This window comes from Populus alba, chromosome 13 (assembly GCF_005239225.2).
Source record: "Populus alba chromosome 13, ASM523922v2, whole genome shotgun sequence".
Taxonomy (NCBI): Eukaryota; Viridiplantae; Streptophyta; class Magnoliopsida; order Malpighiales; family Salicaceae; genus Populus; species Populus alba.
In genome coordinates this window covers 1662526-1690284 of record NC_133296.1, presented here as the reverse complement: position 1 = coordinate 1690284, position 27759 = coordinate 1662526, and the positions used below count along the sequence as shown (strand labels likewise).

At 34.7% G+C, this 27759-nt stretch overlaps 5 protein-coding genes and 3 pseudogenes across 9 annotated transcripts; 4 read left to right on the top strand and 4 right to left on the bottom strand.

Annotated features, from left to right (window-relative positions):
* Positions 1-225: 225 nt before the first annotated feature.
* Positions 226-3858, top strand: LOC118053320 (uncharacterized). The gene is made up of 4 exons (XM_035064545.2): positions 226-258; positions 2791-3186; positions 3270-3455; positions 3550-3858. Exons 1-4 carry the CDS (start codon positions 226-228, stop codon positions 3856-3858), a joined length of 924 nt encoding a protein of 307 aa, XP_034920436.2.
* Positions 3859-6728: 2870 nt separating this feature from the next.
* On the bottom strand, positions 6729-10420 carry LOC118053253 (uncharacterized). 4 transcript variants are annotated; one of them, XR_004688334.2, is made up of 8 exons: positions 9960-10420; positions 9476-9555; positions 9275-9335; positions 8622-8679; positions 8353-8410; positions 7851-7923; positions 7490-7596; positions 6729-7078 (listed from the first exon to the last, which is right to left on the bottom strand). XR_004688334.2 is itself a non-coding variant. In XM_035064455.2 (8 exons), exons 1-7 carry the CDS (start codon positions 10287-10289, stop codon positions 7517-7519), a joined length of 753 nt encoding a protein of 250 aa, XP_034920346.1. In that variant the 5' UTR covers positions 10290-10406; the 3' UTR covers positions 6729-7078; positions 7490-7516. The 4 variants fall into 4 exon arrangements, 2 of the variants coding, with proteins under 2 accessions (XP_034920346.1, XP_034920344.1); XR_004688333.2 differs by having other exon boundaries at positions 6729-7081; positions 9960-10419; XM_035064455.2 differs by having other exon boundaries at positions 7490-7609; positions 9960-10406.
* Positions 10421-10616: 196 nt separating this feature from the next.
* LOC118053256 (UPF0603 protein At1g54780, chloroplastic) lies at positions 10617-13071 on the top strand. Its single transcript, XM_035064460.2, has 3 exons — positions 10617-11184; positions 11450-11642; positions 12677-13071. The coding sequence occupies exons 1-3, from the start codon at positions 10747-10749 to the stop codon at positions 12922-12924; spliced, it is 879 nt and encodes a 292-aa protein (XP_034920351.1). The 5' UTR covers positions 10617-10746; the 3' UTR covers positions 12925-13071.
* Positions 13072-13225: 154 nt separating this feature from the next.
* On the bottom strand, positions 13226-16132 carry LOC118053254 (GDSL esterase/lipase At1g54790). 2 transcript variants are annotated; one of them, XM_035064458.2, is made up of 5 exons: positions 15845-16132; positions 14436-14636; positions 14105-14271; positions 13726-13996; positions 13226-13602 (listed from the first exon to the last, which is right to left on the bottom strand). In XM_035064458.2, the coding sequence occupies exons 1-5, from the start codon at positions 16077-16079 to the stop codon at positions 13334-13336; spliced, it is 1143 nt and encodes a 380-aa protein (XP_034920349.1). In that variant the 5' UTR covers positions 16080-16132; the 3' UTR covers positions 13226-13333. The 2 variants fall into 2 exon arrangements, with proteins under 2 accessions (XP_034920349.1, XP_034920348.1); XM_035064457.2 differs by lacking the exon at positions 15845-16132 and adding an exon at positions 15072-15423.
* A 1522-nt stretch (positions 16133-17654) lies between these two features.
* On the bottom strand, positions 17655-21113 carry LOC140954453 (kinesin-like protein KIN-1; annotated as a pseudogene).
* A 5-nt stretch (positions 21114-21118) lies between these two features.
* LOC118053257 (tropinone reductase homolog At2g29290) lies at positions 21119-23380 on the top strand. Its single transcript, XM_035064461.2, has 5 exons — positions 21119-21318; positions 21732-21939; positions 22260-22479; positions 22576-22682; positions 22961-23380. The coding sequence occupies exons 1-5, from the start codon at positions 21230-21232 to the stop codon at positions 23141-23143; spliced, it is 807 nt and encodes a 268-aa protein (XP_034920352.1). The 5' UTR covers positions 21119-21229; the 3' UTR covers positions 23144-23380.
* A 1743-nt stretch (positions 23381-25123) lies between these two features.
* On the top strand, positions 25124-27634 carry LOC118053258 (tropinone reductase homolog At2g29150-like; annotated as a pseudogene).
* The window catches only part of LOC118060856 (sodium/hydrogen exchanger 1-like), a 4455-nt pseudogene continuing 4211 nt past the window's right edge, over positions 27516-27759 (bottom strand).

The following is a 27759-nucleotide window of genomic DNA, read 5'->3' as shown; positions in this document are numbered from 1 at the left end:
TAGCAACAAAACACAAAATAAACCCCGTCGAGGGTAGGGTTGCCTTTCAAATTTGGTTAATCCACTCGACTTCACATCACCTGCCCAGTAGCCAAAAACTCCAACAGTTGGAATGGTGTTTACAGGGTAGGGTTGCTTCCAAATTCTCCATCTTTACCTCTTCAACTGGTCTGAAAGCTAATAAATGATGTTACTCTTAAAGACAGAGGTTTAACGATCGAGACCATGTTTATTTACTTTGGGACTGCTTGGTCCCATGTGAGCAAGATCTTCCATGAATGATGATGCATCAGTTGCAGTCGCTCATGGATCATGCACGACTGGATATAGCGGATGGACACGTAGCCTTTCAGCTTTGTACATTAGAATTTGAGTACGACGCCGGGCTACGTTTCCTGTGTGAAATCTCATCACCATGGTTGCCAGCTTTTAGGCAGCGAATAGTTGTGCTCTGTAATTAATGTACGAAGTTCATAATATAGTAGCCTTGGTACCCGCGCTATGCCGCGGGTCATTTTTTTTTATAAAAATATAAAAAAAATAAAAATTTAAAAATCTTGGGTTTTTTTGCAAGGTCATACCCAAGAATCTTGGGCTTGGCTGCAACGCCTGACCTAAAAGTAATATTTATAATATTAATAATAAAATTAAACTTGCATGACCCAAGTTTAAGTGAGCCTAATTGCAACACCGGACTCAAGAATTTTGGATGTGGGTCTGGCTATAAGGTCGTGTTATAAAAGTGTGATAATTAAATAAACTAATTAAAAAAAACAAAGAAAAAAAATCAACAGAAAGAAAAAAACTAATGAAGAAAAAGAAAAAAAAATGAATTAATTGGGTTAAACCTTTAAACCAGGTTATCCCGTAAAACCTGAGATTCGCGTAATGAAAGTTTGATAACTAAATAGAAAAAAAATGACGGGTTTACCCAGAATTAATTGGGTTAACCCATCAAACCAAGTTAACCTGTCAAGCTCAGGATACGTATCATGAAAGTATGAAAGTCTGATAATTAAATAGAAAGAAAATTAACTTTAACAAACTAAACTAAATGAAAAAAATAACTCGTCAAATCAGGTCAACCCATCAAACTCGAGATCCGTATCATGAAAATCTGATAACTAAATAAAAAAATTTAACATTAACAAACTAAATCAAACAAAAAAATTCATTAAAAAAAATTAAATTCTATTTAGTTATCAAACTTTCATGACGCAAATCCCAGGTTTTACGGGATAACCTGGTTTAAAGGGTTAACCCAATTAATTTAATTTCTTTTTCTTTTTCTTTATTAGTTTTTCTCTTTTAGTTGATTTTTTTTTCTTTGTTTTTTTTAATTAATGGTTTGGCTGCAACGCCTGACCTAAGAGTAATATTTATAATATTAATAATAAAATTAAACTTGCATGACCCAAGTTTAAGTATGGGTGGCTGCAATACCAGATCCAATAGTCTTGGATGTAGGTCTGGCTGCAAGGTCGTGTCATATAAGTGTGATAATTAAATAGATTGATTAAAAAGAAAAAAAAAACTAATAGAAAAAAAAACTAATGAAGAAAAAGAAAAAAAAAATGAATTAACTAGATTAACCCGTCAAATCTAGAATTCGCATCATGAAAGTTTGATAACTAATAAATGAAAAAATTAACGGGTTTACCTAAAGTTAACTGGGTCAACACATCAACCAAGTTAACTCGTCAAGCCAGGATACATGTTATGAAAGTTTGATAATTAAATAGAAAAAACTTAATACCAACAAACTAAATCAAACAAAAAAAATTCATTAAAAAAACAAAAAAAATTAAAAACAAAAAAAAATAAGACAGTTAAATAATATAATATAATATAATAATAATATATTAATAATGAGTAAAGTGAGGCGTGAAAAAAAAACACTTTCATTCACTAATGCTTAGGAATAATATAATATAATATAATAATATATTAATAATGAGTATAGTGAGGCGTGAAAAAAAAAAAAAAAACACTTTCATTCACTGATGCATAGGAGGCGTGGGGAAAGTCTGAACCTGGAATTCGCGTCATGAAAATTTGATAACTAAATAGAAAAAAAAAAATCGACAGGTTAAAAAAAATAAAATTAAGAAACTAAACTAAACAAAAAAAAATTGATTAAAAAGGAAGAAAAAAAATTCTGAATCAATTGAGTTAATCCATCAAATCAGGTTAACCCGTCAAACCTGGAATTCGCGTCATGAAAGTCTGATAACTAAATAAAAAAAAATCAACAGGTTAAAAAAAAAAATTAAGAAACTAAACTAAACAAAAAAAATTGAGTAAAAAGGAAAAAAAACAAAAAAATTTATGGGTTAACCCGTCAAACCTGAAATTCTTGTCATAAAAGTTTGATAATTAAATAAATTTTTTTTTTCACATCAACAAACTAAATTAAACAAAAGAAAATTCATTAAAAGAAAAAAAAAACACAAAGAAAAAAGAAAAAAAACCCATAAAGGCATAAAAAACACAAAAAAAAAATAAAAACAGGAAATTTTTTTTTTTTTAAAAAAAAGGTTAAGAGTTTCACCGATATATTACAGAACCAATCTTCACTTTTCAACCTCTGTACCGAGATATTACAGAACCAATCTTCACTTTTCAATTTCTGTAATAGATATAATATAATAATAACTATGTGGAAAACACTAAAAGGTTATGAGGGGAACGGATAAAACAAAAACAAAAGGTTGCGTGGGAAAGCTACAGTGCTGGAAGGCAAAAACCTTAGAAATCTAATGGTATAAAAATAGATGAAAACTGCTTCAGAGCCCATCACGTGACTCTCACGATGGAGAGAAAACAACGACATCTTTTCATTCCACCCCTGTACTCAGCCCCATGGGATCCCCACCTCATTCTCACTCCTCTGTTGGCCGCCACTCGCGTGAATCCTCTTCAAGCCGGTTTTCTGGGTCGTTGAAACTTGGATCGCACAAGATCTCACCAAATGATGCGTCTACAGGGGGTCTAAAGGGACAAAAGCAGTGGAAGGAGTGTGATGCTATCGAAGAAGGACTTCTTGATGATGAAGAGCGTCGAAAGGGTCTCCCTTGTAAATGCTATTTCCTAGCTTTTGTTCTTGGATTCTTAATCCTGTTCTCGTTTTTTTCTTTGATTCTCTGGGGGGCAAGCAAGCATCAGCAACCCGAGATCACAATGAAGGTATATTATATTTTAATTTCTTCTCACAAAAATTATTACAATTGAGGAAATTGGTTGGCTTTAATTGGTTTATTCTCTTGCAGAGTGTTACATTTGAGCAATTTAGAATCCAAGCTGGTTCTGATTCAACAGGAGTGGCAACTGGTATGATCTCTGTGAACTCCACTGTGAGAATGACCTATCGCAACAAAGGAACATTTTTCGGAGTCCATGTGACCTCAACACCTATGGATCTATCATACTCTGAAATCACTTTAGTACCAAGAAGCGTAAGCCAACTGAAATCTTGCTTTTCCTATATTAGTTCAAAAGAAATGAAGACATTTCTGAAAGTTCTCTAATTTGGTGATTTGGGTATTGCAGATCAAGAAGTTCTACCAGTCAAGGAAGAGCCAGAGGTCGGTAGCAATATCTCTTATCAGCGATAAAATTAACAATTATCAGAAAAGAATAATTAACGAAATGGCTATTTCCTTTGGCAAAGCAGATTGCAAGCAACAGGTAATTAATTACTCGTGTATTCTGCAGTGGGTGAGAACACATCTGCAAAGAACCAACTCCCTCACCAGGTTTTCAGCGTCTCAATTGACACCAATCGACGAAGTGGTTCCGAGTGGTTTGATGATGATGGCCGCCCCAAACGAACTGGTAACTTTACTCTTCTTTATTTAATATTCTGGACAACTCTGAAAGAAAAAGAAAAAATATTAGCCATATGGTCGTGTTTTTTATCATGAGTCTTTCTTTTGTTGTTTCTCTAAACAGGAACTGTGTGGACTGCAAGTGCTCACATCATAACAGCTGTTATAGGGTCTGGAGTTCTCTCCTTAGCTTGGGCTATTGGTCAGCTTGGATGGATTACTGGACAGCTGTGATGCTTTTGTTCTCGCTCGTCACTTGCTATACTTCGACTCTGCTATAGAGGTCGGAGCTGAGAGATGCATGATTCACCTGGATAAGCAAGAAGAGAAGAAGCTACTTGGCCTGGGGGAGGTGCTTGCTGTTGTTGCTGGTTTATTGTGAGGATGGTGGTGCACGGTGGAGCTGCTGGTGATACACTGCAGCCACTAGAGAAGGCAGAAAAACAACGGTGGATGTTGATTGCTAATGTGGTTTTTGGCTGGGGAAGAGGAGAGGTGACAATGAAAACCGAACAGCATGTATGTATAATGATGCCAACACCACCAAAAAGATTGGCCAGCTTTACTTTATGTAAATAAAACCTGAAAGCATTTAATGCAGCATTAAAAAGACACTGTAATCAGTCGTTTTTTTCAGTCTGATTTTTCAAAGCATTTAAGACATTGTAATCATAATGTCGTTTTTTTCAAACTTGTTCACTAGTAATATATTTTATGGGAAAGTGAGCAAGATATTCAACTGTAGAGACAATATATGTTTTGGCGGAGAAAACCGTGGGAAAGCTACAGTATTTTCCCCACGCGTTTTAGAGTTCTTTAATTATAAAACCTAGCTTGAGTCGATAAGTCAACTTGTTAATCTAAAGTATAAGTTACATTTTTCTTTGAATTCTTCTTCTAACAAAAACATTAAGGCGATGTTTGTTTTCCGGAAAGTAGTTTCCGGAAATCATTTTCCAAACTTTCATGTGTTTGTTTGTCTTTAAGAAAGTTGGTCAACGGAAAACACTTTCCGGTCAACAGAAAACACTTTCTAGTCAACGGAAAATACTTTCCGGTCAATTTCAGTAAAAAAAAAATTTGACTTGGTTTTCAGGAAAGTGTTTTCCCTTTAGCTGTGTTTGTTTTCCGAAAAGTGGTTTCCGGAAAAACACTTTCCAAACTTTCTTGTGTTTGTTTGCCAGTAGGAAAGTTGGTCAATGGAAAACACTTTTCAGTAAAAAGAAAATTTGACTTGTTTTTCAGGAAAGTGTTTTCCTGAAAAATTTGGGGGGAAAACACTTTCTGAAAGTTGTGAAAAATTTAGAAATGTCATTATTTGCTGATTATATTAAATTTAATCCTCAAACTTTTGATTGGTATATATATTTTGTTTTGAATATTTATTTTTCAATTTCATCTCTTAAAATTTTATTTTTATATTAACTTTGGTCCTTATTTTTATAATTACTATTTGCTTTTTCCTTATCATATTTTTATTAAAAAATTTTATCTATCAAATTTGGTCCTCATTCTTTTGATTGTTACTTATTTTATTTGAAATAATTTATGAAATGTTGATTATTATTATTTTAATTTCTTCATCTTTCATTTTTTTTAAAATTTTTTAGATTTGATCTCTATTATTTTGATTATTATTTATTTTATTTGAGATAATTTATGAAATTATAAATTTTTTTTCAATTTCATTCTCATTCAACTTTTTAATTTGTAAGATTTGTTCCTCATTATTTTAATAAGCTATGTATGAATATAGGATATAATAAAAAAAATTCATCATTATAAATACTTTTTAGATTTTTTTTTTTTATTGTAAGTGATTAAATATTTTATATATATTAGATAAACTTGAAAAAAAAATTAATTCATTAATAAATAATTTTCCAGTTCATTTTCCATAACACTGCTAAATATTGGAAAATACTTTTCTGGAATTCACTTTCCCCAGGAATTCACTTTCCAAAAGGAAACCACTTTCCTGCAAACAAACGGAGCCTAATATAGTTTTGTTTTTTATAAATTATAATATTATCTTTTTATTTTTTTAATTAACATATAAGTTAACTTATTCAACATACTACTCGAGTAATCTTAGATGAAATCAACTCATAACTCAAGTCTTGTCTTGGAAGGTGGAGTGAGGTGGAGACTGGAGAGATTGGAGCTGTCAAATTTAATGGAGAGATTGCCATTTCTTTTAGGCTCTTTGCATTTATGATGCCAACTACTGCACAAAAGTCTCCATCTAAGAACTTACTAGGCTGTTTTTCCTGATCATTTCGGACATGGATTCATCGACTGCATGCGGAATTGCTACAATGCCATTACCTTGAACATCAGCTTTAGATAATATGATCTAATGATCATTGGATTTTAATTTGAATTTAGTAGATTTTTTTTCACTAATCTATTCCAATGCCAGTGTAAATTGTGTGGATGCCATGTACTGTGAGGGCCACCCTGCATATATAAGAGATGTGATGAGGGGGAGGCAGCGACTGATGAACATATCTTATTTGGGCTTAAATATCCCAATTTCATAATAATCTGTGAGGCCAATATGAGAGAAAACTGCATCAATGTGACCAACAAATCTCCCGGATTTTTTTTTTAAAAAACAAATCATGAAATGTTGGTTAATGTTTACTTATAAGAGTGGAAAATTCTCTGTTTCAAGCATGGTTTGGCCTCACAGGTTAACCTTGTGACCTGCTAATCTAGAACTTGACCCAAGTCGAATCAGTAAAAAAAATCTTGTTATTTCTTTAAAAAACAGCTTGGATTGAACCGAATCAACTCACCCAATTTAAAATCTGAGTCTTCAGCTGAGGGAACTCCAGGTCAGGTCTTATAACTACCATGCGAGATACATGTCTAGACATCATGACAATCAATAGATCATGTGGAAGCATTTCAGGAGTAAAATGAAAATGAATGAGTCAAAATCAAAGTGAAAAGAACTCACCCAGTATCCCCTTACAGCTAATGGATTGTCGAAAATGAAGTAAAAATTGTGTTCCACTCAAAATTTTATTATAACCACATGGTTAAGAACTTTCCTAATACGAACGCAAAGGAAAAAACATCCCTCAAATCAAATCTTTTCTCTCTATAAGCCGCATGCTGTCGGTGAAAGTAAGCTGCTGATAGCTGACCTTTACAAATCAGAACAAATAATGGATTGCATGAAAGTGAATCTCTGTGCTCGTGGCTAGTTTAGAATGCCTCCTCAATCCACTATGCAACAGGTTCTACTGCATCAAACACAGTGTAGCGATAAGAAGAATGCCAGGACAGCTGAAAGATAGGAAAAACATAAAAAGAAGTAGCTTATTTAGACTCTTAGGGTTCAATTTGTATCAGGATTTAGATAATAAAACATGAGTTCTGAGCCCTGAAGATGCCAAGACATGACCATCACATAACTTGGAAGGATAAACTAACTAGTATGCGGTTTAGATCTTAGCATGACAGAGTACCAGCTGGAATTGTCATGTTACAGGAGTTAAGATTATAAACCCAAGAAAAAGAAGCCTGTAAGTCAGAGAAGCTGATATATCATTGATCTTAGGTCTCTCTACACGTCTATCATGCAATACTTTCAAGAATGTTGTTCATAACAAGCCATCTGACTTGTTTTCCAAAGCACTCGGTTTATGAACCTGGAAAATCAGACGCCGAGCAGATTCCTACAGAACTGTCAGTGAAATAACAGCAGACCGAAGCTTTACACCATCTTCGTCCCATTTCGACTGTGGGGCAGTTGCTCCTGCGATAATTGCCTGCATTAAAATTACAATAATAACAGCTAGTGAATTGTAAAATCTAACAAATCACGATGATGGAGAATGTTCAGCGAGGCCAAATATTAATACAAGATCATTTATGGTTTCCATGCTGGGGCACATGAGCAAGCTATATATATTGGCTTTATCCAAAGAATTCTGACAGAGTAATGAGTTAATTCCACTAAAGACATGGGCAATGCAATCAATATTCTAATTGTAAGGTGAATGTATTAACCTTTCCACTGTTAACCACAGCTACTAGTGCCGCATGCTGTTCATCTTTGCCAAATTCATAGAAGTAATAAGTCCTGAAATTAACAAACAATGGAACACATATGTCAGAAAAGTATTGTAATTATAACATCCATGATCTTGTTCAAATAAAATATCATTTCCCTGCTGACATCCTGGTTGCTTCAGATTTAGTGTAGGGGTGATGGTATTTGTGTTTATTATCCAAGTCAATGGAGAAGGAAAAATATATGCTTCTATAGCTGATAAATGCAAGGAGTGAGGGTATTCGATTGATACCATTACAACCATTACTTCCTATTTTCTAAACAGCTAATTTTTATAAAACAATACAGCAGTTTATTCAGTGTCATATATATATATATATATATATATATATCTAACACTGAATAAACTAATATATTCCGGAAGGTGCCTGTTCTACTTCAATAGCATTATTTACGAATTGAAGAGCCCCAGAATCAAGCAAAGATAGATAAATTTACCTGTAACCTTCCTCTTCTTTAATTTTTAGTGTACGGGCAGAGTATAAAGTTGTCCCACCTGCCATTGCATATAAATTGAGCTACCAGAACAAGATAGTTGAGAAGAATGCTAATCTACTTGTTTTTTCAAATGACAAATGATCAGCAGGAAAAGTGGAAACCATTTAATTTATTTTGTTTATTCCAAAAGAAAGTTCAATATATACAAAGGATTTTTGGTTCTAAGAATCAAAACTTCAAGAATAACACAACTGAATGCAAAGACAGACCTGGAACAAAGAGCTTTGCAGCCTCCTTCAATGATCCCAAATCAGTAATATCTTTAGCCTGTCCATGTTAGAAAAGTACATAGTTTGTCGGAGAATTACTCTTTGAGATCTTAAAATTGGAACAATCTAAAATGAGGGAGCGGGGGGGGGGGGGGGGGTTGGCGGCATTATTCATCCATTTTACTTTTCTTTCGTAATTGGAAATAAGTACAAGACTTGAAGGTTGTGAATTATAACAGCAAAAGGATAATGGAGTTCACAATGAAGGAGTGATATCTGCCATCCCACCAACAGGAAAACTCATATAGAGGTTAAGTTACAAGATAATAACCCTAGATAACCTGAAAATCATTGTAGTCTTGGATGAGATATCCTACCATGTTTAAAATCAGGGAAAATGCTGGCATTGTGCCCTGACAATAAGATGCTTAGCTGGGGGCATTAAATTTTAGCAGACTTTTAATCTCGCAGATGTTTGCAATGAAATTAACTAATTTGACGAAGTAGACATGTCAAGAGTTACAATCAACTGCCTTAGTTCCAAATTTAACCATGAAAATGAACAAGGAAGTTTAATGAGTCTTGCAGAGTAATACAGAAACAAACCAATACTAGAATAAAGGTGAAAGTTTGACAATTTTCACCACACAAACCTCTAAGAAGGTGATCTTCAGTTGATTGGAAGGGCGAACGACAACACTTAGAGCTTCAGATCTATGTTGACAAAAAGAAAATGCAACAAAAAACTTGCGTGAACACTATGACCATTACTATACAGTTTTATGCTTTACTCCAATGGAAAGCTGAATAAATATATACATCAAAGAGAATGAACTTGCTGTAGAATAATATACCCATCAGAAGATGCAAAACGGGCTGCAAAGGTCTTTGGCTTTGCCTTATCTCCATATAAAGACAGCCCAGCACTGTAATCCTAATAACATGATACAATAACCAAGTTGATGAAAAAAAAAATTCTGACATTGTGAACACATTTGACATTCAATTCCCTCAATCAAGATATCTAACTCTAAGAAAAACTGAATTGATTTTGAAAGTTTTAGTTTCAAAGCTTACTGTATCTATCACCAATGGTCAATTTGGAGCATCCTTTATCCTTTAAAACCCACTAAACTAAAATTATATATGCCAATTCATTGCATATTGGTAAGAATAAATTGTGCAAAATGTTAGCAATAGTAGCCAAAACACCATACCCATGACTACCAACATTGATAAAAAGAACTCAAGAGATTCAAACTTGAACTCAAAACAGTTAAAAACATAAGAATGTATGGGTGAATAGTGAAGCCATAACAAAAATTAAGAAAAATATACCTCTGGTTCCATGATGTCCTCAAATTGAGGAGGGACCCTGATGGCAAAACCATCACCATAGAACTGAAACCAAGATTTTGTATTGGCAAGGATAGAAAGAACAGATTTTAAAGGTGGAGAAGGTTCAGCTAAGGCTGGTGCAAGAGGGTGTTGAGTGGCTAAGGAAATGAGACAAAGTGAAGTAGTTTTGAAGATGAACTGTCTCTTAGAGATGGTGCTGGGGAGGCTAGTGGCTTGAAGGGTTGGTTTTGGGCTATTGGGGTTTGGATTTTGTGGAGGGTTTAGAGGAGGAGGGTGGTGGTGAGGAGAGAGGGACAGGAGAATGGCCATGAGATAGTGAGTTTGGATTTCATGGTAGTTAAAAAAAAATGGAGGGAAGATAATGTGGGGTAGTGGTGGGGATTTTATCTCTTGGATTCTCTTAACAAAGGAAGGGTGTTTTGGAGATTTGGAGTAAATTTTACCAAATTATGTTATCATTCATCGTAATTGTAAGTAGTTTGATTCTCTTTCTCATTGGATTATCTCTATGATTATCTGATAATGCCACATAAATTATATTTATCAATCCCGGATGGACCAAAGTGACCCCATAGTCTTTGCATGGCTGTGTGAGAGGGGGTTATCCATTTCAAATAACAGCCAGCCAATCCAAAACAAAAGAAATCCGAACCACTCAAATTCCTCGACCAAAGAGAGACCAGAAAATGATGTAGAAAACATAATATCTCCCTCTCTGTGTCCGCCATTTCTGTTCTGTTGATCTCTCACTCTCACTCTCATTCCCATGGAAACCTTACTTTCTTCGCACTCTCTTTCTCCTCTCCTCAACTCAAAACCATCCTCTTCGAAATCCCATTTGCTACCTTCGCTTCAAACAAGATCAAACTCACTCTCTTTCACCCACAAGAGCATCACTTCTAGCCTCAAAAGGCACACTTCTCAATCTTTGTCGGTGCCCAATAGCTGGTTCAGTTATGCTCAACAAGGCCTAGCAGCATTAGCTCTCTCTTTGGCACTCAACTTTAGTCCGCTGTTGTACATTGGAAATGCTCAAGCATCTGAATTTGACGTGCTCAATGAAGGGCCACCAAAAGAGTCTTATATATTTGATGATGCTGGTGTGCTTAGTAGAGTGACTAAATCTGATCTGAAGCAGCTGTTATCTGATTTGGAATCGAGGAAGAACTTCAAGATCAATTTCATTACTGTTAGGAAGCTTACTGTAAGTCTTTTGGTATAATTTCTTTGTTGATTTGAATGTGTAGTTAGTCTAGCAAACTATGATTATTTCCACTTTTGAAGCAAGCTTTTGATTGTTCCGAGAAATGGAACAGCAAGTAAACTGACTTGCAGACATTTGTCTTTTAGTGTTACAATCTCGGTTACATTATTGCCAAATTAATAGATGACAAGTTTAAAGGCATGTGTGTTTCCCTTTAACTCTTTCATAGATGCATATAACTGAATAAAGATTATGTTTGTTGCAGAGCAAAGCAGATGCTTTTGAATATGCCGACCAAGTTCTGGAGAAATGGTATCCCACTGTTGAAGAGGGCAGCAACAAGGGAATTGTTGTGCTTGTAACCAGCCAAAAGGAAGGGGCAATTACAGGGGGGCCTGCATTTATCCAAGCAGTTGGAGAAACTGTTCTTGATTCCACTGTCTCGGAGAACCTTCCTGGTAACCATGCACTTACTGTACAATTTTCAAGTTGGTGATTAGTTTCCCCAGATTTCCTTAGTTCATTGTGTTTCATGGTAGTTAGGGTGGTCTTTTTGTTCAATCTAAACAGCTTTAACAGGTCTGGTTGAAACGATATTTCATTTGAAATGGTGAGGGATGGTGTAGGGATCCTAATGAAGCTCTAACCAAAAGTTTAAGGGATCCCAAAATACAGACTGAGCTTAAGCATGATGGAGATACTATCCTTTGTTTAGATCTCATGCACAGCATTAAAATTCTTTAAGCACTTAAATTTCATTACAAAGTGATGCTTCACAATCGACTGATTTTTTAAATGAAAAATGGCAAATTCAAATCACCATTTGTCCTAAAAAGGGTTCAAGACTGCTTTAATTTTCAATACCATGGTACTCTAGAGAAGTGTAAACATCCATTCTATGCTGGTTTACACTGTTGTTGAGAAGTTATCTCTTTGAAAAATCCAAGAAAGTGAAACTACCTACAATCTTATGAAACTTATGTTGGTTTTCTGTTGATTCAGAAGGAGATGGGCCTAATTCTATTATCAAACATTAGCTGCGCACAAGCTACCGAGGTTTAGGAATCTTGAGGTCCAACTAAGTTCTGAAATGCTAACATAGTATACCATTGGATCTCAGCACAGGTGTTAAAGAGTACTGAGTTCATCCTTTGTTCCCTACTCACACATCAATTCAGACTCAACTGTTATAATAGTAGTTCTGTTTTGTTGAAATGAGATTATTTTATACAGAACACAAATTCATTGTATTTCCACATGATGCAATTGTCACACAAGCTCAGATGTCATTAGTCTTAGAGATGAGGATGCTCAAGTTACGTGTGCTTGCTCATATTGCAACTCTCTAACAAGCTCAAACGTCATCAATTTTAGAGCTAAGATTATAACCAAAAGATTTCTTGTCCATTTTTCATTTAACATCATGATCATAAGAACTGCATTAGTTGAGATAGAACAGTGATGCTGATGACCATGTGGTTTTCAATTGCAGTCTTGGCGACGGAAGAAAAGTACAATGAAGCGATTTATAGCAGTGCCAAGAGGTTAGTGGCTGCTATCGATGGGCTTCCAGATCCAGGCGGTCCAACGACTAAAGAAAACAAACGAGAATCCAACTTCAAAAGCAAGGAAGAGACAGAAGAGAAGAGGGGACAATTCACTCTAGTGGTTGGAGGTTTATTGGTGATTGCTTTTGTTGTTCCCATGGCGCAATACTATGCTTATGTTTCAAAGAAATAGGTCATAACCCTTTTGTTAGGCTTGTTTCTCAAATTCTTTCCTCTAGGTTTCTACAAAACCTGGTGGCACATAGTTGTACAAATGTCTGTAATGTTCTTGACGAGAAACTTGCAACCAGAGGATAAGTACAGATTTTTGGTTTATGCTCATGAAATGTGTATAGAACCATGGTTTCATCTAATGCTCACAGCATCATATCATTGTCCTGGTGCTATTCTACGATGAACTCTGAGAAAATAGGGTTTTGGTGTTGCAATCTGCAACATCAAGCTTTTATAGCTAAGAATCAGATCATGGAGCACCAGTCAGAACTTATTAATAATATTAGTGCTTGCATTTAATCTTCAGCTGTGAACAAATGAAATAAGAATGAATAGAATAATTACAGCACAGTCAGCAAATTAGCTCCTCAGAACTTGAGATTGAGAAGGAAAGGCATTCTATCAGAGAATGGTGGATCCGAAAATTTTCCAGTGAGTATTTGTGATGAAATATACTGATTTGCTGCCTCTGAATAATGAATTCCATCCCAATTCACATACTCAGTACTATCACTGCATGCTTTGGCTGTGACACTGGTCCCATTCAAAACTTTTGTTTGCCCACAAGAAATCCTGCTGTCATAGTTTAGTGGTGGTCCTCCATATCCACAGCATGCCATTATGGGTTGCTCAAATCCTGCAAAATCATATTCACTTAGAATCTAATGTCTTTTATTTCCTTAGACTTTTCCATCTCTTTTGATAAGAAAAGGATGAAAACTTAAAAACTCTCATAATAAAGGAACTGAGGATTACTAACCGTATCGGGAATAATTAGCAATGAGGTTGGATTTTATTGTGTAGATATCAACATATGTGATATTTGAATCAGCATATTGGCCTTGCAGCTTTTTAGTGAGAGCATGAAGCTGAAGATTTAAAAGCTTAGCTGCTTGATTATGCCCGCTTACACATCCTAGCTCATCAAGCTTTGATGGATCAGTTCCGAACTTTGCAACGTTCTGAGTCAAGCAACCAAGAGGACCCGTGTTGTGGATCCAAAAATTCCTACCTCCTTGGTCATATAGTTTCTAGAGCATGAAAATAATCAATCAGTGTTGCAGATTTCATGTTCCTTTCAATACAGTTTAGCGTCAAAAAAATTTAAAGAAAAGGAAATGACAGAACTAGGATCTAACCTTGATCCCGGTTTCGAATTCGACCAAAATGTTTGGGATTGAAGCAACAATTTGATCAAGTGTTTTTGAGTAAAATGCACCGGCAAGATCATTCTGGCCTATATCAAACATGTATAGACCCTTCTGAAAATAGTCTTCTGCTGGTACGTATCTATCAAATCTCTTACCTGTGACAAGGTTTGAAACATGAAAAAACTATCAATGATTCTTACACTTCTTGCCATACTTCAGACATTAACATTTGCGTAAGAACTTTATCAAACTGTTCACCGTCAATCAGGTTTTTCTCAGTAATGGTGGCTTACAGTATGAGAGTGAGCCATGTACATACCTTTGGCCAGCAATTCGAGAACTCGAGCTTTGAATCGTAGAAACTGATTCACTTGAACCCCGAAGGAAAATGGGCTCACAGATGTTGCAGTTGCTGGAAGTATACTTGATCCTGCAGCTGCAAAGTTGCATCCTTTTCGAAAATTCGGTACCCCAACTGAGTCCAAATATGCATTTAGGAAGGGCAGCTCCATTGCATCCACTGGAAAACACACATCCACATGAATGAAAGAAACAAATTGCAATACTTCCTTCTTGAAAACAGAGGAAACAGAGTGTGAACATTGAAAAAAAAAAACTGAAAATCAAAATTTTTCAGATTCTTGTACTTCTAACTGCATTGCTATTTTCAATCAATTCTTGTACTTAACATTACTTGCCTCCTAAAAATTCCTAAAAAATAAAGGCATTTAACACAAAAGGAACAATTATACAATATATCAACAAGAAAATGGGATTTATTCCATCCTAAGAACAGAAGAAACAGGGGAATACAGAGCAAGAAAACAGAGAAAACAGAGGGAAAGGCTTGTCTTCCTTAAAACAGAGAAAACAGGGGAATAACAGAGTATAGAAACAGAGCTGCATGATATAAACTAGAAGGCATGAAAAATTTCAATGATAGTTGGAGATTTACTGAGGAAATCAATAATGAGACGGCCATCACAGTATCTCCCAGATGGTATTTTAAAGTGAATTTCCCCATAAGGTGGTCCAATGCTTTCAATGCCAGCCCCAACAAGGTTTCCAGTGTCAGAATTTGAATCCCCAAAGTTGAAAACAGAAGGAAACTTGAAGTGCACAGATTGTGCCAGTGGCAAGAAGATGGAGATTAATGCGATAACATAGAGGAAAAAGTTTTTGGTTTCCATTGACAGGCTAGGGCTATAGAGGATGAGGATATGTCTTCACCGATGAAAGAAAAAGACCAGGAGCATTCACCTTTAAATAATAGTTACCAACCATGAAGAAATAAAAACCGGTGGTGGGGCATTGTGTGCAATTCAAGAATCCATGAACTTATTTGAAATGGACACGAGGAAAGAAACAATTAATCATTTTGTTTGGTTATGTGATTGTTTTATACTATTTGAGATCTGAAATTAATTTTTAGATATTTTTTTTAATATTTTAGAATTAACTTGTTAATCTTTTATTTAGTTTAACCGGTCAATTACATCACAAGTTGATTTGTAAAACCAAATTCAACCTCCTTCAGACTCCCAATTAATAGATTACCAAGTTAGCATAGTGGGTGAGCGGGTTTGATAACTATGATCATGCTTGAATATATATAGCAGTAAAGAAAAATAGCTTGACTAGATTAGCTATTGAATGTGTAAATAAAATCATCATATTGCATGCATAAAAATGGCAATCTTTGGCATGGTTAGAGAATAGAAAGTTTACTTAGAAAATCAACAATGAGACGGCCATCACAGAACCTTCCAGTGGGAGTTTTGAAGTAAATTTGTCCATTAGGTGGATCAAGGAGGAAGCCTAGACCAGCAGCAAGGTCACCTGTGTCAGAGTTTGAATCACCAAAATTGAACACAGAGGGGTAATTGAAATCAATTGAATTTGCAACGGATGATAGGATGGATAAAAGGATGAAAACTTGGAGAGCAATTTTTCTTCTAGCCATGATCACTAGTTAACTTCCCAATCCTAGAAGCTAAGAAGCTGTGTAATAATTAGAGAGGTTTGGTGCTTTTATGGGCATAGGGAATGCTTGCTTTGAGTTATGGAAAGGCAAGATAAGTGCCTCGTTGCCCCGAAAGCAAAGTTTTTTCCTTTTTTTCCTTAGGTTGTGAAGCATACTTTGAAGGGTTGTTTCCTTTCCTCACTATTTTACTCCAAAATGTTCTTGGGTGCACGCATAAGGCCACGACTAGTACCGTTAGAAACATATAACTCAAGACTCAAGAATCCAAAGTAATCTCTTAGGTCCATCAAGAGGAGGAGGAGGAGGAGGAGGAGGGAGAGGGAGGTGGCCAAACCGAAACAAAGAGGAGAAGAAAAAATAAAACAGAGAAAGAAACAAGAGGGCCCAATCGGAGCCGAACAAGCCTAATTAAGCCCAAGAAAAGGAGATTAGAAAGAGATTGGTGTCGGGTTGTTTGAGAGGAGTGTGCTAGGGTTTTTTTGGTTTAATTTGGGAGAAAAAAGAGTTGATTAAGGTAGTATTTATACTTCACCAAAACCCATAAAAATCAGTGCAAAATTGTGAGTTTGCATGATTTTATTGAATTTACTAGAGTTGAGTTTAATTTTACTGGTTTTTGAATTTTTAATTTGATTTTATATGTTAAATACAAATTAACTTGTAAAATTATATAACTATACAAGTTAATTTATGATTTTAACAATCTTAACTTAATTTCATTTGATGTTTTTCTGATTTTGTCTTTAATCATATCTTTCCACTTTTTTTTTTTTTTTTAGGAATTGATAGTCACTTCTAAATAACACCATAGTTGTTAGAAGAATCATGCTAGGTCCATGGATATAAATAGCATGATTGATGTTATATTTGATTAAAGGATTAATTCAGAAAAGGATCTAGGTTATTAGATTAATTTCTGAGACATCGAATCAACTATATTTCATTAAAATAGCAGCATCTTGTCCTTTTTTTTTTTTTCAGTGTTCACCCTATCAAGTTTATATTAAGTATAGCTAAGTTAATTGAGTCATTAAAAATTTGATAAGTTATATAGATTTAACCGACTTATTCCATTCAACTAAAAATTCAATTTAAATTAGGTTTTGAATCTCAGGTTTCCATGTAAACTCCGTAGGCCACTTCAAATACAACGACTTTGAATAGTATCATTTGGCAATGGGCGATTATTCTTGTCACGCTAGTGGCACAAAATTAGTGCCACAAATCATTTCTCACGCGAAATATTGAACAGGAAAATATGAGACTAGAGTCTGGGAACTCATTCCTCACCATATGCAGCTAAATAAGAAAACCCAAGTTCGAATTTAGGTTTAAGATTTGAAAAAGATTGCTGTTTTTGTCTTTTTAACTGAAGTAATAACAGTAATGAAGGGCTAAATTATGAATTCCATCAACAAACCATTACCACACAGTGCAAAATACTTGCAGCAGTGACCAAAAAACTCAAGAACAGACTCAAAGAGGGTGGCAAATCCATCATACAACTTGGATGGATCAGAACCTATACCTATTTTATATCTTTACAGTGCGCGTTTTCTTTGATACCTTCCTTTTCTATGTTCAAAAGGGTGCAAAATCAGAGCCAAAATCCATATGTTCATTACAGTATTTAGCAGAATCAGAAACTATCCTGTAAGAGTTTCCCGTGCTAGAGTGGCATTCCCTAAATATTGCATTAGCCAGCGCCTTGAGTTAGCCACACGGTTTCAACTCACCATCTTGAACATTGCATCAAACCTTTCTTCATCTGCTAGTCTTGCCTTAAGAGCCTGGTTCTCACTCTTAAGCTGCAAAGTAACATTACTGCACTTAGAGGGTGTACGATGACTTCTTGGACTCAAACCAAATTCCTTCAACATAATAATGGTCACTTCTGAGTACTCCAAAGTGCAGTCATGAACTGCTTTCAGAGACAAAAACGGTAAAGTTGCTTGATGTCGAAGTGAGAAATAAATCACATGACACGCGAATTAAACAACTGCTCTTTCTTCATTTTCACCTTGATTTCGAAAATGTTGTTTAGGCAGCCAGAAAGCAGAGGAAAAAGTGCTGACCAGTCATTGTCTTCTGCTGCCTGCTGTAATGAGGAAATTGTTTGCGAAGTAACATCTTGATAGCCTGATTCCAGCTCTTCTACTGAAATAAGGTCTAAGATTAATCCCTCCAGTATGAATAACTACTCAAGTAACTTCACATCTTCATCATCCAGTCTCTCCCTTAACTACAAATGGAAACTATCGTAGTACCAAAATTTAAAATCGTTCATGTTAAAGCGTCACGGTTTAATTCTCAGATTATTTAGAATTTTGTCATGTCGCAATTAATTTACTTCTCACCTTATTTAGAATTCCCTCACATGACTCCTCTTTAGTTGGGGTGATTTCTCCATGCTTTTCGGCATGTTTATCTTCTCTTCAGCTGACTATAGATGATGCCTTTATATGCTTTGCCCTGCCAACAATGTAAAGTCAAAAATGAAATCAAGAGATGGAAGGACCTCAAATGAATGCAGGAACCTAGCACTGCCATAAACAGATCATTCAGTAATTATTGCATATATAGTTTCCAATGTGGTTATCATTTAAACTAACTAATGGCATCGTTGTACTTTCAGACAACAAGAATTTTCTAATCTAGGTGCTCATAACTTTTTTCTTCATCATTTTCCAAATGGTGGACTTCGGACTTTCATACCTTGTACCAAAGCGAAGTGTAGACATTGTTTCTGATGTATTTGAAGAGCTTGGTGAGAAACAGCACAGAAATGCAGTCCTGGAGTTCCCAGCCTATACGATGAGACTCAGAAGTCAATACAAATATGAGATACTTTATTGTAAGATGGATTCTGTGTCGAGAAACTAACAAGAGCATCTTGTAGAATCCGGGTAAGTTTTGAATCAAGAAAATGAATTATATGGCTTGATTTGGTAGCTGGACCACTTGTCAGAGAATTTATTACATTTCCTAGAGCTGATATGGATTTGTTGATAGTCTTAGCTTCTTCAAGAACTTTTCCTTCGGCTCCAGTTTTCTCTACCTTTTCTGACCCCGCCAATCCATAGGAATTACTTTCCCAGTTTTCACCCTGCCAACAGTAATGAAATCTTAAAAAACTTTCACTTTAGGCATGGATCATACATATGAAAAAAAGGCAATACCTCTTCTCTGTAGTCGACTCTAGCTGAATAGTCAAATATGAAAATACAATGACTTCAACTGCTGGCCATGTTCATTTCTGTCTACGTTTAAGTATCCTAAAATAATCAGAAGAATTGTTTCTACTATATTCGTTAGAGAATAACATAAATTATATTTTAGAATTTTACCTAACAGTTTAAATTTTTAGATTAAATTGATTCTCTAATATGATATCAAAGTCTTAATAACTAAATGGTCACGAATTCAAGTCTCACCATCTCTATTTATTTAATAAAATAATATAAACTTGTGTAAGTTTCAAACCTAAAAGAGCTTTTACTTGAAAAATATTAAAAAATAATATAAATATATGTTAGGACGTTACCGTTTAATATTTTTTCTCTTTACAATATTCATCACCTGAGAGGCAAATGGAGTACTGCAGTTATTGGATTCTTTTATAGGTGAAGCATAAGCAAGAAATGGATAAATTCAAATATAGGCAAAAGAAAAGGAAAAGGATGAGTCTCTCCAACTGCTCTATTAACTATCCCACCCTGAGATTTCAAGCTGTAGATCGATCAGAAGCTGTACTATTTACTGGAGTATGACGAAGATAGAGTATTAATCAAGCAGCTGTGACTTACAGATAGGCTTAGCAAAGCTTCTTCCGGGTCTGATATCCAGTAAAGGAAACTTAAAATGAAGTTGCAAGTATACACACAAATTTCTTGCCACGCAAGTAAAGATAAGGCAAAAGTGAAATTTACTTGAAAACATGAACACCAGAGCGAGGACAAGGAAATTAATCTTACCTCTGTAACTCCCTGATAGCAATATTTTTTTTTTTAACCCGAGATGTCCGGGCCAGCTTACGCACACCACGACTATTTCCCAGGTCCACTGAACATCCTGCAAGCCCAGTAGACAGGTAAGGCACTGCGAGGATGACAGGCTGATACGCTTGAGGATCGAACTCGGAATAGTCGCAAGGTAAATCTTGCAGTTAATCACTGAGCTAGAAGCTTAAGTGTATTGTATGATAGCAATATTTCTTGCACTTTGCTCTCCTTAATCTGTATGTTGTCGTTTGTTAAATCAAGAACGTCCCTGGGAAGAACAAGGACAGTAACTTTCAGCAGTCAAGATGCATGCATTAATCTTAGAAACCTGTGACCCTTTTTTTATATATATTTTTAAGAGCATTGTGACCCATGTCGTTGACCTTGTGAAAATGTTTATAATTTTTTAATGATTATAAACACCTCAATTCGAGAGGAGTGGGTTTAACAATTTACTATTAATACAATAAAATAATTTAAAATTTTTAAAAACATTAATTTTAATTTAAAAAATTAGTTTTTAAAAAACAAGTAGTCAAAGCAAACAAAACCATGTAAACTATTTGAGATTGAAAAAGAATATTTCAAGACCACGACATACTATGCCTTCATGTCAATCCAAGTCACTAGAAAAAGGTATACAGTTATTTGTGTCATTTCAATGATTATGTATAAAATTTGGTATATTAAAGTCTTATTTATTTTTATATTTTTTAAAAAATTATTATTTTATTTATTTTAAATTAATATTTTTTAAATACTTTTAAAGTATTTTGATGTGTTAATATCAAAAATTATTTTTTAAAAAAATTAAAAAATATATTTTAATATATTTCTAAATAAAAAATATATTTTAAAAAATAATCATTTTTAAAATATAATATTAATTTTATCTTGAGTGGATATCATGAACCCCCAACTGTACCACCTTTGTCCCTCTTCTGAATGGTAGCTCCGGCTCCAATCCATCTGGAACCCACACATCCTGACGATGGACATGACGTTCATTCATTGTTTTTGCGAACTTCGTGCCTCACATTCTCACTTACTTTCCCCATTTATTCTGGCTACTCAGTGTACTGTTTATAACCTGTATGTATTATTGAGCTTGAAGGAAAGAAGAAGAAGATGTCTCTAGATCAGAGCAATAGCAGGGATAAGAGATGGGGTCTCCAAGGAATGACAGCCCTCGTCACCGGTGGAACCAAAGGGCTCGGGTAATTAGAGCTCCCTCATCTCCTTTCTACCTTCACCTTGCCTGATTTTTATTTTAGTTCCACTGTCTTAATTCGATACATAAGCCGAAACCTGTTAATTTTAATGGAAGATGATACACTACTGTTCAGAAATCTTTACATTGTTTCTCTACATTAAGGTAACCAGATTCCTTACTGTTAATTTTAACTCTATCTTTAGTTTTTCCTTCTTCATTCTTTTCCTTTTTGAGATTCAGATTTGATGATATTTTGGTCCCTTATTTTATAAAATTCTTGTCGATCCGTTAGTATCTCCCTTCAATTTCCTTATAGATGTTTCTTAGAGTTAAAATTGGTGGCTTAAGAATTATATTTGCCTCAATAGTTGAAGTCGTTAATGCGAAAGAGTACTGTTTGCTGATGCATTTTGATAGTTATGCTATTGTGGAAGAGTTAGCCGCGCTAGGGGCAACTGTTCATACATGTGCGAGGAACCAAGACGAGCTCAATGAACGCGTTAGGGAATGGAAGGAGAAGGGTTTCAAAGTTACTGGTTCAGTCTGTGATGTATCCTCTAATGCTGACAGAGAGAAGCTGATGAGGGAGGTTTCCTCTCTGTTTGATGGGAAGCTTAATATCCTTGTAAGTGAAATAATGCAGCTTGCTTAAGATAATGCGTTCTAAGGGTAAGGGTGTAAATATATTTTCCATACACAATCAGTTCTTTTATTCAAATTCTAGAACCACTTAAGATTCAAGGATCCACCCACATCATTCTTGACGAAACCGATCTGGAAAGATGGTCTCTGCAACGCCACACATGCAATTATTATTATTATTATAACTTGATTAAGAAGCCTTAATTGTTGTATCATGAATGCATATAACTTGATTTTGCACAAATAAGTAGTGTTCTGTAAATTTTAATCAATAGCCTTTTAAACTCTCTTCCAAATCTCCAGGTAAACAATGCTGGGACAAACATATATAAAGCGACCTTAGATTACACAGCTGAGGATTTCACATCTCTCATGGACACAAACCTTCAATCTGCTTTCCATTTGTCGCAACTTGCACATCCCCTTTTGAAAGCTTCAGGGGCTGGAAAGATTGTCTTCATGTCTTCCATTACTAGTGTGGTGTCTGTTAACACTCAGTATCCTTTGTATTCAGCTTCTAAAGGTACTTAACTACTTCTCTAGACCTGTTTTCTCATTTTAATTTTCTTTCTGTTTCTTCTGCAAAAGCTTGTTCTCTGTCATGACATGTATACTGCAGGTGCAACGAACCAACTTACAAGGAATTTGGCGTGCGAATGGGCGAAGGACAGTATAAGGGTTAACGCAGTTGCACCCTGGTTCATCCGAACTCCACTCACAGCACATGTACAGCATTCTGCGAACTCACGAGTTCTCTAATTAACGTTTGATCTCCTTTCTACATGTTTTTCCCTTTCAATTCTCATGAACTAACGCGAGACGCTCAGTTCTGCAACACGATTATCTTATCGAACATTTTTATTGCTTCAGTTGTGCAATATGGACGTATATCAGTCTTAGGAGCTAGGTGAATTAGGTTAATTAACGTCAGCAACACATTTGTTATTATGAGGCTAGTTTTTCTGTGATCATGAGTTATCTAATGCTTTTCCCCAACCATTCAGAGTCTGGATGATGAGAACATTGTGAAGGAGGTTTTCAATCGAACCCCCATGAGACGCGTTGGGGAACCAGGGGAGGTCTCTTCCGTTGTCGCGTTTCTATGCTTGCCTGCACCAGGTTTCTTAACAGGACAAGTCATATGCATTGACGGAGGGATGTCAGTGAATGGCTTTTCCATGGGTTGAAAATCAGCTGCTCTGAGGCGTGAATTCATCTACTTGTGTTGGATTGAATAAGGCAGTCTTATTGCCCTTTGATCATGTTGTGAACTGTCCTCGCAAATCTTATCTTCTGATGATGTTGTGAACTGTCCTGTCAAATAAGAGGATTGTCTCAGCCTCTCAAGTCTCAATGACTTGGAGCTAATTTAATAATATTTTTTTGGGTGTTTTCCATGCTCAATAAACTATTTTTTCAATTAATGTTGCCTTTTGATGATGAAATCTTATCTTTTGATGATGTTGTGAACTGGCATGTCAGATAAGAGGATTTTTTCAGCCTCTCAATAATGACTTGTAGCCAATTTAATATTATTTGTTTGGGTGTTTTCCATGCTCAATAAACTATTTTTTCAATTAATATTTGCTAATTTTCAAAGAATATGAGAAGGTTATATGCGGTGGTGGAGACAATACTCAACTCCTTCTGTAAACTGAGAAAATTGGTTTCTTCTTGATAGATTCTTGTATTCCCGTCTTCTGGTTAATAATGATTGTAGTGGACTTAAATACTATGCATCGATGGTGGGAGGTGCCTGAAGTCCTGGTGCTGCTGATTCCTGTCTGTTCTGGGCAATTCAATCGCAATATGAGAAGTAATGCACCTTGGGAAAACATAACTGTAATCATCTACTGTTTTTTAATAGAACAGTTTTTTTTTTTTTTAGTAAGTAAATTATTTTTTAATATTTAGTAATATCATAAAAAAAAAAATTAAAAAACACTTTCCAGTATTTGACTATCTTATAAAAAAGAGTCAAAAAATAAATTATTAATATATTTTTTTTAAAATTTATTACAATAACGAGAAATAAATCTTATAAATTAAAAGGTTAAATGAGAATAAAATTAAAAAAAAATATTTAATTTTAAAATTATTTTAAATAAAATAAATAAAAAATCAAAATAATTGAGATAAAATCTAATAGATAAAAAAGTTGAAAGATGATATTTTTTTTTAAAAAAACTATAATTTCATAAATTATTTCAAATAAAATAAATAACAATCAAAAGAATGAGGGTCAAATCTAATAGATAAAAAAATTCAATTAATAATATGAGGAAAAAAATAACAATCATAAAAATAAGGATCAAAATTGATATAAAAATCAAATTAAATCTAATCCTAAAAGCTAAAATTAAAAAAAAAAATCAAAACAAAATATATAACAATCAAAAGTTTGAGAATTAAATTTGATATAATCAGTAAATAACATAATATTTTTAAATTTTTATAATTTTAAAAAAGTGTTTTTCACCCAAAATAAAAAAGAAAACGCTTTCATGTAAATCAACCAAATTTTTCTTTTACTCAAAAGTATTTTTTATTAACAAACATTTTTAATAATAAATAAATAAATTTAAAAATAATTTTTAAAAGACTACTTCCCATAAACAAACAAGATTTAGAGTGAATATAGTGAGCTCATGCCATAGTTTCGAGAACCACGAGGCAAATAATACTTGTTTCGAAATCCTATCTAATATCACATTTATTTCGAGCAAAATCTTACGAGGTGTGTTCATCTCCTTTTCTTGTTATTTGAGTTTGCCTCTTTTTTGAATTACTGTAGAGACAACCATTAGAAATCATCCCCTTATATATTTATTTTAATGATTGTAAACACCTCAATTCGAGTGCCGTTTAGGGGAGTGGGTTTAACAATTTAATATTAAATACAATTAAATGATTTAAAAATCTAAAAAATATTAATTTTAAATAAATAATAATAATTTTTTAAAAACAAGTAGCCAAAACAAACACTACCTTATAAACTATTTGTGATTGAAAAAAATATTTCAAGACCACACCATTCTATGCCTTCATGTAAATCCAAGTCACTAGAAAAAGATATACAATTATTTGTATCAATTCAATGATTATCTATAAAATTTGGTATATTAATGTTTATTAATATATTTTTGAGTGGCTATGAACTAAACTACCTTTGTCCCACTTCTGAACGGTAGCTCCTGCTCCAATCCATCTTTAACCCACACATCCTGACGATGGCCATGACGTTCATTCATTGTTTTGCAAACTTCGTGGCTCACATTCTCACTTACTTTCCCCATTTATTCTGGCTACTCAGTGTACTGTTTATAACCTGTATGTATTATTGAGCTTGAAGGAGAGAAGGAGAAGATGTCTCTAGAACAGAGCAATAGCAGGGATATGAGATGGGGTCTCCAAGGAATGACAGCCCTCGTCACCGGTGGAACCAAAGGGCTCGGGTAATTAGAGCTCCTTCATCTCCTTTCTACCTTCACCTTGCCTGATGTTTATTTTAGTTCCGCTGTCTTAATTTCATACATAAGCCTAAACCTGTTAATTTTAATGGAAGATGATACACTACTGTTCATAAATCTTTACATTGTTTCTAGATTAAGGTAACCAGATTCCTTACGTTTGCAAATAAGTTCGGAAACAGACTAAAACTTTAACTCTATCTTTAGTTTTTCCTTCTTCATTCTCTTCCTTTTTGAGATTCAGATTTGATGATATTTTGGTCCCTTATTTTATAAAATTCTTGTCGATCCGTTAGTATCTCCCTCCAATTTCCTTGTAGATGTTTCTTAGAGTTAAAATTGGTGGCTTAAGAATTATATTTGCCTCTTGCTGATTGGTTAAGATTTTGGACAAGTTGATTGTTGACCGTTGGCTATGGAAAGAGACCAACACTATCCGCCGAAATTCAAATAATAGCTTAGAGCTCGAAAAACCTTAGTTTTTTTTTTTAATTATCTTTCAATGCACGATGCATCAATAATTGAAGTCGTTAATGCCAAAGAGTACAGTTTGCTGATGCATTTTGATCAGTTATGCTATTGTGGAAGAGTTAGCAGCGCTAGGGGCAACTGTTCATACATGTTCGAGGAACCAAGACGAGCTCAATGAACGCGTTAGGGAATGGAAGGAGAAGGGTTTCAAAGTTACTGGTTCAGTCTGTGATGTATCCTCTAATGCTGACAGAGAGAAGCTGATGAAGGAGGTTTCATCTCTGTTTGACGGGAAGCTTAATATCCTTGTAAGTGAAATAATGCAACTTACTTAAAATAATGCATCCTGTCTTAATGGTGTTCTCGTACTCAAATTTTTAAATTCCTAATGATTAAAATATTAAATGACAATTTGTATTTGGTTTTTTACTAAGAAAGGACAAGGATCCACCCACATCATCACTACACACGTGCAATTATTATTATTATTATTATTATTATTATTATTATTATTATTATTATTATTATTATAACTTGATTAAGAAGCCTTAATTGTTGTATCATGAATGCATATAACTTGAATTTGCGCAAATAAGTAGTGTTCTATAAATTTTAATCAATAGCCTTTTAAACTCTTCCAAATCTCCAGGTAAACAATGCTGGGACAAACATATATAAAGCGACCTTAGATTACACAGCTGAGGATTTCACATCTCTCATGAACACAAACCTTCAATCTGCTTTCCATTTTCCCAACTTGCACATCCCCTTTTGAAAGCTTCAGGGCTGGAAAGATTGTCTTCATGTCTTCCATTATTAGTGTGGTCTCTATGAACACTCATTATCCTCTGTATTCAGCTTCTAAAGGTACTTAACTACTTCTCTAGACCTGTTTTCTCATTTTAATTTTCCTTGTGTTTCTATTGCAAAAGCTTGTTCTGTTAGGACCTGTAATGACATGTACACTGCAGCTGCAATGAACCAACTTACAAGGAATTTGGCGTGCGAATGGGCCAAGGACAGTATAAGGGTTAACGCAGTTGCACCCTGGTTCATCCGAACTCCACTCACAGCACATGTACAGCATTCTCCGAACTCACGAGTTCTCTAATTAACGTTTCATCTCCTTTCTACATGTTTTTCCCTTTCAATTCTCATGAACTAACGCGAGACGCTCAGTTCTGCAACACGATTATCTTATCGAACATTTTTATTGCTTCAGCTCTGCAATATGGACGTATATCAGTCTTAGGAGCTAGGTGAATTAGGTTAATTAACGTCAGCAACACATTTGTTATTATGAGGCTAGTTTTTTCTGTGATCATGAGTTATCTAATGCTTTTCCCCAACCATTCAGAGTCTGGATGATGAGAACATTGTGAAGGAGGTTTTCAATCGAACCCCCATGAGACGCGTTGGGAACCAGGGGAGGTCTCTTCTGTTGTCGCGTTTCTATGCTTGCCTGCACCTGGTTTTCTTAACAGGACAAGTCATATGCATTGATGGAGGGATGTCAGTGAATGGCTTTTCCATGGGTTGAAAATCAGCTGCTCTGAGGCGTGAATCCATCTACTTGTTGGATTGAATAAGGCAGTCTTATTGCCCTTTGATCATGTTTTTAACTATCCTGTCAAATAAGAGGATTGTCTCAGCCTCTCAGGTCTCAATGACTTGGAGCTAATTTAATATTATTTATTTGGGTGTTTTCCATGCTCAATAAACTATTTTTTCAATTAATGTTGCCTTTTGATGATGAAATCTTATCTTTTGATGATGTTGTGAACTGGCATGTCAGATAAGAGGATTTTTTCAATGGGATGTTGTGATCTTTTGATGATGGAGGGATGTTCCGTCAATGGCTT

Bases quoted from the DNA above. Each gene is read 5' to 3' on its own strand.
- LOC118053320 (XM_035064545.2), top strand. From the start codon at position 226: ATGTTTATTTACTTTGGGACTGCTTGGTCCCAT. The intron at 259-2,790 runs GTGAGCAAGATC...AAACTGCTTCAG, and splicing joins TTGGGACTGCTTGGTCCCAT to AGCCCATCACGTGACTCTCA. The intron at 3,187-3,269 runs GTATATTATATT...ATTCTCTTGCAG, and splicing joins AACCCGAGATCACAATGAAG to AGTGTTACATTTGAGCAATT.
- LOC118053253 (XM_035064455.2), bottom strand. From the start codon at position 10,289: ATGGCCATTCTCCTGTCCCTCTCTCCTCACCACCACCCTCCTCCTCTA. The intron at 8,680-9,274 runs GTTTGTGTGGTG...TAACATGGACAG, and splicing joins TGAAGATCACCTTCTTAGAG to GCTAAAGATATTACTGATTT. The intron at 7,924-8,352 runs GTAAATTTATCT...TGTTAATTTCAG, and splicing joins AAAGAAGAGGAAGGTTACAG to GACTTATTACTTCTATGAAT.
- LOC118053256 (XM_035064460.2), top strand. From the start codon at position 10,747: ATGGAAACCTTACTTTCTTCGCACTCTCTTTCTCCTCTCCTCAACTCA. The intron at 11,185-11,449 runs GTAAGTCTTTTG...TGTTTGTTGCAG, and splicing joins TTACTGTTAGGAAGCTTACT to AGCAAAGCAGATGCTTTTGA. The intron at 11,643-12,676 runs GTAACCATGCAC...TTTCAATTGCAG, and splicing joins TGTCTCGGAGAACCTTCCTG to TCTTGGCGACGGAAGAAAAG.
- LOC118053254 (XM_035064458.2), bottom strand. From the start codon at position 16,079: ATGGCTAGAAGAAAAATTGCTCTCCAAGTTTTCATCCTTTTATCCATC. The intron at 14,637-15,844 runs GTAAACTTTCTA...TGTGTTTTCCAG, and splicing joins TCTCATTGTTGATTTTCTAA to TGGATGCAATGGAGCTGCCC. The intron at 14,272-14,435 runs GTATGTACATGG...ACCTTGTCACAG, and splicing joins TCTCGAATTGCTGGCCAAAG to GTAAGAGATTTGATAGATAC.
- LOC118053257 (XM_035064461.2), top strand. From the start codon at position 21,230: ATGTCTCTAGATCAGAGCAATAGCAGGGATAAGAGATGGGGTCTCCAA. The intron at 21,319-21,731 runs GTAATTAGAGCT...GCATTTTGATAG, and splicing joins GGTGGAACCAAAGGGCTCGG to TTATGCTATTGTGGAAGAGT. The intron at 22,480-22,575 runs GTACTTAACTAC...TGTATACTGCAG, and splicing joins TTTGTATTCAGCTTCTAAAG to GTGCAACGAACCAACTTACA.